A 12462-nucleotide genomic window follows, 5' to 3' on the forward strand; every position below is an offset into this window, starting at 1 on the left:
AGACATGAAGAACAAAAGCTTCCTCCCTTCATACTGTTTTAAGACATGGTCATACAAATAATAAGTAAGGCAAAACAAAAACATGTTGCTGGGAGGGAGACGCAAGAGGGAAGAGATATGGGAACATATGTATATGTATAACTGATTCACTTTGTTATAAAGCAGAAACTAACACACCATTGTAAAGCAATTATACCCCAAAAAAGATGTTAAAAAAAAAAAAGTTACCACTCTCATAGAAAACAATGATCATGTCAGTATTTTGCTTTGTAATTCAAGAGCAAAAGACAACATATTTAAGTATCTTAAGAACATTCTAAAGACAATACTACCTACGGTCTGTTCTTAGTTTTTAATTTTTAAGCGAGTCTTCATGTGCCTCTTCACTAAACATTAGATTTGACTACATATCATATTTATTTTGGGCAGTGTTTAGTCTGATGAAACACTGTAAGAATTCTGATTCCAGAAAAGGTAGACATTTTATCACTATCTGGACAACCACCAACCTAAGGAAAAGGATACAATGGTCTGACATAAGCCAATAAAGGCATTATCATGCTTTTTGCTCTGTAGCTTTTTTAGAAGCTGTTGTGAGCAATAGGCAGTAAGAAAGAAATGAATACATAGTGGTAAACGCTAGGTGGAAAAATGATAGAGATCCTCAGTGGCTGTTTTACATGAGATGGTTGGGGAAGGCAGCTCTGAGGAAGGGAAACCTGAGCAGAAACCAGAATGACAGGAGGGAACAAACCATGACAGGAACAGTGAGTTCTCAAAAGAGGAAAAGGATTTGATGTTCTTAGCTATGATTAACTGTAATAGAAGAAAATTAAGCTGAAAAAAAAAAAGATTTCCTTTTATTATCTCATGCCAGCTTCAGAAGACATGACTTCCAGGGCAGACTCGACTGCCAGCTAGCTCTGTGATATAACTTCTCCACTCCGGAATTCCTTTACAGTTAAGCAGAAAGACTTGACTAGTCAAATTTTAAGGCTCTTCCCTTTCTAAAAATCTGTGATTCCCAGCAATTACTTTTTGTTTTTGTTTCCCTGCCTGAAAACATTGAAAAAAGGGTTAAACATTCATCACTGTGAATGCAAGTTCAACTATCTTAAATGACAAGTTTCCCAAGGAATCTATTTCAAAGTGTTGCCCCCCGCCCATGGTATCTCTGCCTTTGTCTGGCGTGTAACCTGGTGGGTGCTGACTAGATGTCGGTGGAAATCAGTACTGAGATATTTCTGGTCTTTCTTCTTCTGGGGAATGATGCATGAAAGTTGAGAAATACCCCTCCTCCTCCAATACTCATCTTTTCTCTCTAGGGGTCGTTCTTATGATGGCCTAAGAAGAGTAGGTTTTTATATTCTTCTCCTGAAAAGATTCCAACAACATACCAGGATAAAGACATCCATACGTTGCAGCCTCTGAAGAGAATTACATTTCTGCATTGGACAGGCCAAATTATTTATTCTCTCTTGAAAATCTGGCATCTTATTTTCTTACATGCAATATAATGTGTAAAATAAGCTATTTAAAGAATTAACGTATCTGTTGATTGAAGTTGCTCTCTATTAAATATGCTTTCTTTTTTGAACAAAGTGAAAACCTGACATTGTGTAAGTGGGGTCTAAAGGTTTTCATGTCATTATTGTCCATTACGGACACCAGAGCTCCTTGCAGAGAAGGGCTCAGGCCTGACACGGAGACGTCGGTAATTCCAGCACATCTGGGGCTCTGGCCTGGATTCTGACATGTGCCAAACTTTTGGCAATTAGCTTTCTGAGCTGCTGACAAATTGGGAATCCCAACTTCTTCCCTACCATACTGAGAGGATGGCTGTGAGTTTCAAAGCAGTTGATTATAAAGTTCTTGAAGTATGAAGTGTTACACAAGCATGAGATAGTGTTCTTGAGTAGCAACTACAAATAGCACTTCATGTTTCTGATGCTTTTAATGGTGATGCTCATCATACAGAGAGCATACTGACTCACAGTAATGCCACAGAAGGGTCCCCTCGCCCCTAATATGTAGGTACTTTTAAAACTTGGGGAAAAAACTCTAGGTACCAGATATGCAGAAAGACAAAATTAAAGAAGTGGGCTTTGGACCTAGACTTGGGGCTTGGGCTTGGGTTTTTAATCCTCACATGGGGACACAGAGCACGGCCTACAGTCTGTATGACCAGGGGAGTCAGACAGAGTTCCCTGCTTAAGACCTACATCTGAACAGGGTTCAAGAGAATTCTACCCACAGGCCTGGGAGAGTGGCAAGGAAGCTTCCCTTCTATCCAGGATGGTAACCGGAAGAAAAATAAACAAAAAAACCAGACCTCTAATAAATTCAGACTCCCAAGCCTACACCAACGTAGGTAGGAGGTCCATAGTTATAGTAACTAAGGGGGCATAAACCCAAGCTAAGAAGTTAACGGTAAATACAAGTCAGGATGTATAAAAGCTCCATAAAGAAAAAAAATGAAGATGAGCACACACACACTTAAAGACACAAAATTATAAACTGAACTAGGCAATCAACTACCACTGAGGAGAGTCTACAGACATAACAGGTGGGAGATTTAATGCCCCTAGAAGCAGAGATAATAAAATAGTCTAGAAGAGGCGCTGGAACAAATATTTTAAGAATGATTAAAAAGCTGTAAGTACGAATAGAAAAATAAATAAAAGAGAAGAACAGGACCAAATAACAATAACTAAAAAGACCAAGCAAATTGAAAAAGACCAAAGAGAACTTTGAGCAATTAAATCCAGTCACTGAAATAATAGACACAATGAACTGATAGAGTAGATTATAAAAAGCTTAAAAGATAATTAGCTGGAAGAGCTGAGCCCACAATACAGCAATGAGAAAGAAGATGGGAAAGCTAAAAGATAAGGGAGACAGAATGTAAAATTCAGTCAAATACCCAACAGGAATTACTGATGCAGATAATAAAAATGGGAAAGGTACAGTATGTGAAGAAATAACTGCAGGGAATTTTCCTGAATAAAGGAGAGACATCATCCCCATATGGAAGAGTCACAATGAATCCAGAGCGGAATAAATAAAAAGAAATCCACACTTAGATTCATGAGAGTAAAACTGTAGAAAATCAAAGACACGGAGAAAAATTCAAAATCACCAGAGAAGAGAGATTTACTCACCAAAAAAAATGACAATTAGAGTGACAACGAACTTCTCATCATCAGTTATGGAGGCCGGAAGAGACAAAAAAAAAAGTCTCCAAAGTACTGAAGGAAAGAAATTGTTGACTAAGGATTCTATAATCAGCTAAACCATCATTTAACAGAGAGGTAGGTAAGCCCCCCCTCTCTCAGACCCTCACTGAAATTGCCGCCAGAGAAGAGGTTCTCAAACTTGAGTCAGCGTCAGAATCCCTGGGAGCATATGTTAAAACACAGACTGCAGGGCCCACAACCAAAGTTGCTGATTTTCAGTAGGTCTGGGTTGGGAGCCCCAAATTTACATTTCTAGTAAGTTTCTGAATGATGCTGTTGATCTATAGGCCACACTTTGAGAACCATGAACTAGAGATTAAACTTTATTAAGAAGAAAACTTAACCTGGAGAAAAGTAGATGCAAGAACCAATGGTGGGGACGTGGAAGCAACCGAAGTGTCCATCGACAGATGAATGGATAAAGAAGATGTGGCACATATAATGGAATATTACTCAGCCATGAAAAGAAACAAAATTGCGTTATTTGTAGTGAGGTGATGGACCTAGAGACTGTCATATGGAGTGAAGTAAGTCAGAAAGAGAAAAACAAATACCATATGCTAACACATATATATGGAATCTAAGAAAAAAATTGGTTCTGAAGAACCTAGGGGCAGGACAGGAATAAAGACGCAGACGTAGAGAATGCACTTGAGGACACAGGGAGGGAGAAGGGTAAGCTGGGATGAAGTGAGAGAGTGGCATGGACATATATACACTACGAAATGTAAAACAGATAGCTAGTGGGAAGCAGCCACATGGCACAGGGAGATCAGCTCAGTGCTTTGTGACCACCTAGAGGGGTGGGATAGGGAGGGTGGGAGGGAGACAGAAGAGGGAGGAGATATGGGGATATATGTATATGTACAGCTGATTCACTCTGTTATACAGCAGAAACTAACACACCATTGCAAAGCAATTATACTCCAATAAAGATGTTAGAAAAAAAAGAACAATGGTGGGCAAAGGAATTCGTTTACATGTAAGTAAATTAAACAAGTGTTGACTGTTGAAAAAAAGAGAAAATGTTAATGATTATTTGGCAAGTTTAAAGACAAGGTAGTTTTAAAATTCCACTGAACAATGGAAAGTAGGAGTGGGAAGAACAGCACTGAAGTTCCCCAAAGTCGTATATTATCCAGGAAAAGAGAGTGATTAATTTTGACAAAGGTCAAGTATATTGGTTAAAAATTTTAATGTGAGCACCAAAAGAATAGAAATAGAAAATACAACGTCCAAGCAAGTATAGCAAATGAAAGAAAATAAAGAGTACTCTATCAGTCCAACAGAAAGCAAGAAAAAAGATAAAACAGAGATAGTTAAAGGACAGAAAAGATATACTAGGCAAGTACTAGTGAAGAGAAAGTGAACATAATGACTGACAAAGCCACAGTCACCACGTGAGATGCTGACCCAGCTGACTTGGTTAGATAAAGAAAAGCCAGGAAAAATGTTGTCATGGAAATGGAAAATTTGAACACCATAGGCCTGATGTACAGACATATATAAAGAACTCTGCACCCAGCAGAGACAGAATACACATTCTTTTCAAACACAAAAAGAACATTAACAAAAAATGGCCAAGCCTCCAAAGACGTTTCAAATGTCTGATAATATTCCATAGACAATGTTATATGGCCACAATGCAATAAAATCAGAAATCAGTAAGAAACAGGTAAAAACCCTCTCATACTCTCAGAAACTAAAAAGCATATTCTAAATAATTTGTAAGTTAAGGACAGAAAGAAATCATTATGGAAATTACCAAAAATTTAGAACTGAATTAAAACGAAGACCAAGTATCTACACTAAGGTAATAATTACCTAAATACACATGCTCTTATTGAAAGAAATACTACCAATAATAAAAAAAAAAGAGTAAACAAGGCTCTTTTGTTAGTAGAAAACAAAGAAAGAGCTTTCTTCAGGGCAAATCTACCTGGATTTATGATGCTAAATAATTTTCAATAGTAATTATAAAAACTAACAGTGTTGCATGAAGACATGATCAATAAGCAACAGAAATATTTGAAAAGGCTTCATCATTGTCAAAAGTCTTCTGTTGCTTGAAAACAGCATCGTTTCTTTAATTTACCTTGTTTCTCATGATGGAGAAGAGAAAATACTACTCTAACTTATTGTGACTGTGAATGTAACAAAAGGAGCTGTGGTAGTGAAGCAGGTGTTTGTTAACTACATGCAGAGGAGCTGACGCCTGTTCTGACCCACGTGGCATTGGGCACTTTGCATCAACCGCTAAGCAAAGCAGCTGGACAAATCCAAATCCAACAAGTAACTAAAGGGATGTCAGGTATCAAGGTGTGTTTGCACTGTATTATCTTTCAAGTTTTCAAATGGACCTATAATTCAAAATGTAATTTGAACCAAATCAGATTAAAGCCACAAAATTAGTATTTTAAATATACCTATTGCTGTCTTAGCTCAGCACTTGATATAACAAACTTCCCTTCCTTTAGCTCCTCCAGTTATTAAAAGATTCCCCAATTTGCAATCTTCTGCTCATCCCAGTACAGTTCCTGCAATTCCAGAGTCTCTCCTTGAACTCATGTAACCACTGACAAAAGACCCTGGAGTATTCCACAGACTCCTTTCAGGTGTTTGATACCAGGTGCCTGCTGACCAGTGCCAGGGTGTCACTCTTCCTTATGAACACACATAAGAGGACTATGAGAAAGTTAGTGCGTCAGCAGAGATAAGATTCTTAACTGCCAGTTCTGGAGTGCAGCTACCCCCTCACCCAAACCTTTGCAGAGTTTTAGAGCCGGAAGAGATTCCGGATCCAATTTAAATTTGTTAGCATACATATACTACCCTTGGCCTCAAGAAACGTTAAAACTCTACAAATACAGGACAAAGTTTTGCTTCATATAAAAAGGAAGAGAGGGGGGCTTCCCTGCTGGCGCAGTGGTTGGGAGTCCGCCTGCCGATGCAGGGGACGCGGGTTCGTGCCCCGGTCCGGGAGGATCCCACATGCCGCAGAGCGGCTGGGCCCGTGAGCCATGGCCGCTGAGCCTGCGTGTCCGGAGCCTGTGCTCCACAGCGGGAGAGGACACAACAGTGAGAGGCCCGCGTACCGCAAAAAAAAAAAAAAAAAAGGAAGAGAGGACATTTTGTTTGTTATACTTTTAATCTACCCTTTTATAAAAGACAAAAGAGAATGTTTAGTTTTGTTACCACTAGCAAACCATTTTCTTTTCCTTTATATTGAAAGCCCTGTGAAAAGGCAAATGTAGCTGTACCTGACCCAGAAATTCCGGGAAGGAGGAGACGGGAGTGATGCTAAATTTCTCAAGGACACCAGTCAGGCCCTTGGCATCAAGGTAAGCAGGAATATACAAGAAATGTGTGTTTAGATGAAACCAAAATATTATACGGAAGAGTCAGAACTTGAGCATACTAACCGGACCAGTAATAGCTGGATTCTGCAGTCTTGGGTCTTCCCACTGAGTAATTTTGCTATCTGGAAATATTTAAAAACAAACACAAAAGCCGGCTTATTAGTTCAATCTATTTCATGTCCAAAATGTTTTAGAAAGAATTATTTCTGGATTTTCCAAAAGTTCCCCCAGTTCCCCATCCTGACTCCCAAGAATAAATAACTTAGTATTTCAGGGTTAGAAGAGAACTATATTCTGTAAGGCAATCTGCACCGCAGCCCCCCATACTGTTTAGTTAAAAACAATCAAAAATGCACAACTAAAGTAAAACCATCTATTCACACTGTTTTGGGCAAGCAATCTGCTGAAATTTCAATTATAAACCCCTGTACCTTCAAGGATTTATAACTTGAGGTTGATTTTCATTTAATTAAAGAAAAGCATAAAAGATTTTAGTTCCCCAAAAGTTAACACACACACGATTTTTTTTCTCATTTCAAATACTCCTTCCTTTGCTTATGGTGTTGCAAACGGCTTTCAATTAAAAAGCTTAAGTTGAACAAATGAATAATCCATGACATGTGTCACTCATAGGCACACAAAAATCAAAACAGCTAAGGCAGTCCAAAAAATGAGAATTAGATACAGCAGAGGAGGATTCCAGAGAAAAGGTTCCCTTTTGGTCAAGCTGGTGAGAGGTGGTTCTTTCTTCCAAATGAGTCAACGTCAATAAGATTAGTAAATGTCACCTATACCATTGCTTCAATGGTGTAGGTGGAAACACACATTAGCTACCTGGATCACTTGGGATTTGTGACTGTGCCTTACTTAAAAAGACTTTATGCTACTGTGTGTATATATGGGGGGGCGCAGGAATGAACTCACACGAAAGATATGGGGAGGGTAGACGGGGAAGAATAGGTTTCTCTCTGGAGTGTTAGGAAATCTAAGTTGGTTTGTAAAAAAGGAAATGATCTGTTTGAGAAGAACAGTCTGTTTTTTTCTGGTATACTTCGTAAGTGGACTGATAAGAATAACTAATAAATTTGGTTTTAATGACTATCCCAGGAATTTTTCGAAGTCTGGTATGATAATTATTTTAACAAAAGCAGTGGTAAAGTTTTAAAATTAAGCTACCAAAGCACATGACGATTCTAGATTCACGCTGGCAGAAAAGCTACAAGAACTGTTTCGACTGTTTCAGAGAACGCTGAAGGACGAAGCAAAAGGTATTTTTGGGTCCCTTACTTTGAAGACAGAAGTTTTTGGAAATTAAGAGCTGTTGCTGTGATGCAAAACAGGAGAAAAGGAAATAAAAGAAAAAGAATATAGCTGAGTAAAAACTGCCTTAGACTATATATAGACTGGGTACCATCATCAAACCAGAAAAGAAATTACCTGCTACCTCCATATGATGACCCCCACATCTGTCCAAACCAGAACCTCAAGCTCCATCCTTGACACCTGCACCTGGATTTCCCCTGGGAAACACCTCAAACCCTCCTCTGCCAGAAGTTGACCCATAATCTTCCACTACCAGAATGGCTCATACAGCCCTGGATTCCTTATTAACAACACCACAGTCCGTCCGTCCACTGTTCAGGTCCGGCACCTGCCATACCCTCCATCCTCGCTTACCTTTCACTCCGGTGGTCACCACCTGTCCCCACCTCTCTGAAAAGGCTTCTTTCCCGAGCGCTCATCTTCTCCCCCGACTACTCTCTAGGTCTCCCTGGCCTCCTCTCACTCAACCCCGTTCAAAACTTCCTTTGAAGCTCTGCCCAGGGGATCTCACCCCTGGGCCGAGGGCCCACGAGCGAAGCCTCACCTTCGGCTCCCCAGCGCTCGCAGCACCCCCGAACCCCGCCTCCTCCCCCACCCCCATCCGCGGGAAAACTGTCTTCCACAAGGCAGGACCCTGGTGCCAAAAAGGCTGGGGACGGCTGCTCTAGAGCACAAACCTGACCGCGTCAGACTCCCTTCTGCACCATCCCTTAGGCGCTCCCGCCTGGCTGCGGAAGGGACCCGAGTCGCCGTACCAGCAGACTCCCTTTGACTTAACGCGGTGCCACACCAGCCTCATCTGCACACCAGCCGTCTGCAATCCCACTGTGCTCCTCTGAACACGGTGTCACCTGCACGGCTTCACACACCTGCGCACGCTCTCTCCCTCCTAGAATTGCTCTTTGCTGGGCGTGCCTGGCTAAACCTCACTCATTATTTGGGATCCACCTGAAAAGTTCTACAAGGCTCTTTTGCAGTCTTCTTCCACTGCTGGAGCCCAGACACTCAGCAAGTATTTCTACGTAACAATTGGTTCACTCCCCTAAGACAACACTTAAATACCTCCTGGCACTCCCTACTAGAACCTAAGCCCCTTGAGGACCAGAACTGTGTGCTGTTCATCTCCACAGCCCCCTCTCCACCACTTAACACATTTCCCAGCATGTAGCAGGAGCCTGACTTTTTAAATGACCAAATGAAGCTGATGGCGAAAACAGATTCTTTTTAAAACAGTCTAGGCTTTCAGAAGCACATGATTACAATAATGATCAATTTTGCACTTAAGAATTATCGACATATGACTGTTGGTGGCCAGTTACCCATTTTGTCCTAAAACTTTTGAATCTAAACTTGCTTTTTGTCTTTGAGACATAATATTTGAAATAAAGGGGCGAGAATGAAGTAGAAGAATAAAAAACTCAGTCCATTTAGCTGCTTTTAACAGGTTTGGTAAGACTGCTGGCAGGAAAGATTAAAACAGGATCTTACAGCATCCCTGGAATTTTATTTTCTAGCTTTGTATATAAACTGCCTGTGGCCAAGTACTCAGTGGCTGGGCATATCGGGTCTTTAAGAAGAACTACGCTATTCCTAAGGGAGGTAGGGATTCAGTTCAAGACCTTCCCATAGCCTTTGACACCAGGCTTGAGACACAGGAGCTTTTTGATAAATGTCAATCAAATGAATCTAGAAGTCTAAAGGGCAGATTAGTATTGAGCATTCATGCTCTTCTGAAATTAAATCTTTAACATTTTTAACCTTGAAAATGTCTCACTTCTCAAGAATTCATGAAGCAGAAAATTAAAAAAACCTAACGAATTAGGAGACAAGCGCACTGCTGCCTTTTATATTCAGTGTGCAGTCACGTGCCCCAGCGAAGTGGAAGACGGATGACTGAGCACCTTACAAGACGGCTGCTTTCACGGTCAAATGGTGTAGTAGGGATGGCCTGGCTTCTGTCCTGCAGGCAGCAGGAGAGCAAAATGAGATGCTGAATTTTGCTAGAAATAAGATTTGGGGAAAATGTTTAGAAGCAGAGACTCGTTCGGAAGGTAAGGAAATTCCAGGTAATGAAACCCATTTTGGAGTGGGTTTGAGTACCTGATACAGCGTCTTAAAAAAGACAGATATGCTTCATTTTTCACAGACTGGAATTTGTTTTTTTAAAAAAGGCATATGAATTGAACTCTGTTTCATTGATTTGTACACTGCTCTATTGCTTTCCACTGAATAAACCTTGATGAATTAGGGAGACCTGGCAGAAATGTTACATTGTCAGCTAATGAGGCTCTCCTAAACAGACCTTTTTCTTACACAGTCTTTGGTCATTTAATTTACACTGTATTTGGTTAAGAGAACTTTTCAGTAGAGCTGAGCAAAGGCAGATTTTAATCTCCACGTGAAGGATCACAGATCTCACACTGGCATAGCTCAGATCAACAAGGCTCTGTACGTGGTCTATATCCTATCGTTTGATTCCCAGGAGTGAAGAGGGGGAGCCTCCCAAGTGCTGTGTGGTCTGGAAAAGAGGAATGGGGGATGTCTGAGAGGAGCTTGGAGGGACTGATTAGGAATAAGGGAAACACCCAGGCATTTAGCAAGGAACCACCCTTTCCCATCGCCTGGAAAACAGGAGCTGGGCAGGCCTGAGGCTGGAGGCACGGCTGCTGTTGCCTCTCAAGGCAGGTTCTCTCCACTTTCCAACCAAGGGCATCAACTTCCTAACACAACACTGGCACCACTGGCCCTCCGTGAATGGACTCCGAGTCACCATTTAACAAGCGTTTACCGCATATTACACTAGGTCTATGCACGCCTACAGAAGAACAGTCCATGATTTTTCTAATTTCTAATGTATACTAGGATGGCCCTTTGCAATCGTGTTTTTCTTGTTTCTGGGTCCTTACAGTACATCAAGAACATTTCATAAAGTTCTTTTTCAGGTTGACCTGACATCAGACCACTAGCCGGAACATGGCCACAATGTTGTGTGAAGTACTCTCCGTGTGGCGGACCAAGGCTGTGTTACCGGTTAAGACCTTCCTTTAATAAAATGCTCATTATTACTCGTACCTCTCCTTGAAAACTGAAATTGTAATGCATGAAAAAACTGAAAAGGAAACTTTTGTTTTTAGTGGGAAAAAGGCAGTGTGACTCCTCTTCTATTTCGGCAAATTCTGCTGAGAAAGAGAATTATAACTAGCACAGGAAGGAAGGAAGTGGGGGTACCCGCATATGGTAAAGCATCTATGGCAGCAGTTCTATGCTCACTGTAAAATTCTGGAACGCAGGCAAGAATCAGCATTTTCACTGGTCGAAGACAAAAACTAGGCCTATGTACTTTGAACTATCTAATTTTAAGCAAGGGTAACCCACACCCCTAAATACACCCAGGACTTCTACTTTTGGTTTAATTCTGAATTGTTGGGCTTCTTGCTTACTTCGATTTCTAAAAACCCCTCAATCTCCCGTGCCTGAAAGCGAAGGTGTCTCTACCATGCACTGGTCGCTTAGGAACCCAGGAAGAGGCCCTGAAATGAGAGACAGTGACAGGCCCCACCCACATGAGGACCCCTCGAGGCCACGCTTCCCGGTCAGCTCAGCAACATGCTTAACTAACCAATGCAATCAGTTAAGAAAACGTGAGGCTGGGAAAGCCGGTGTAGACTTAATGCTCATGTTTATGAACCAAATGAAAACAAAGATAAATATATTCCACCAGATCACACGCGTACGTGAACTTCAAATCTACTTGAAGACTTCTTTTCAATATACATTTTCAGAAGTTTTAAGGGATATACTAATACGATCCCATGGAGAAAATGTCACTTCAACAAGGGGGAAAAAAAAAACAACAACACTGGCTAAAAGCAAACCTTTATTAGTTTAACTTTTAGTTGGCATGAGAAACCACACATTTATTCATAGGAGCTGGAGCAAATGTCTGCAGCAAATGTAATTTCAAGAAAAGAACTGCACATGTATTAGTGTGTTGGGTGCAGGGAAACATGCTGTGAATAGAAAATAAGTCAGAATGGGCATCTTGCCCTGAGACCTCTGGAGGCAGCTTTTAAAAAACGTAGCGGCTGCTTCAAGCACTGCTCAGACACAGGTTTCTGACATAATCATCACTTCTAATCTTATTTTCTATTACCAGAGTGTATTTATTAAAAGCGCAAAAGTCAAGGGGTCATCAATCAAAAAAAATTTTTTTAATTAAAAAAAACAGTTAATAGGTCACAAGGTCAAACTGGAATGGGCTACTTTAAAGCAAACTGGGGTGAATGCACAGTACCGTACGAGGGCACTGAGTCTCTGGTATCATCCTCGCCACATAACACCTGGCTGCCTAGACAAACAGTAAAATGACACAGCTTTCACTGTCATATCTGAATTACCCTCATCCTCCCTTCACCTGCAACACCTATGCGTCCATAACAGCACCTACTTACTATGATCAATGTAAAACGTTCGGCCATCCAAGTGAATTCTTTCTTCCCAACCAGGCTGGTATCAGGGGAAGAGAGGAAGAGAAGACAAACATT

The 12462-nt window shown here is 40.9% G+C and overlaps 1 protein-coding gene across 7 annotated transcripts in view; it reads right to left on the minus strand.

The window, feature by feature from the left end:
- The window catches only part of NEDD4L (NEDD4 like E3 ubiquitin protein ligase), a 338296-nt gene that overhangs the window by 38116 nt on the left and 287718 nt on the right, over positions 1 to 12462 (minus strand). For all 7 annotated transcript variants that reach the window (XM_079943343.1, XM_079943342.1, XM_079943344.1 and 4 more), the window contains 2 exons: positions 12370 to 12424; positions 6659 to 6717 (listed from right to left, as the gene is read on the minus strand). In XM_079943343.1, coding sequence (XP_079799469.1) covers positions 6659 to 6717; positions 12370 to 12424 — 114 coding nt within the window. The remainder of the gene's footprint in view (positions 1 to 6658; positions 6718 to 12369; positions 12425 to 12462) is intronic.

This window comes from Stenella coeruleoalba (assembly GCF_951394435.1).
Source record: "Stenella coeruleoalba genome assembly, chromosome: 14".
NCBI classification, from domain to species: domain Eukaryota; kingdom Metazoa; phylum Chordata; class Mammalia; order Artiodactyla; family Delphinidae; genus Stenella; species Stenella coeruleoalba.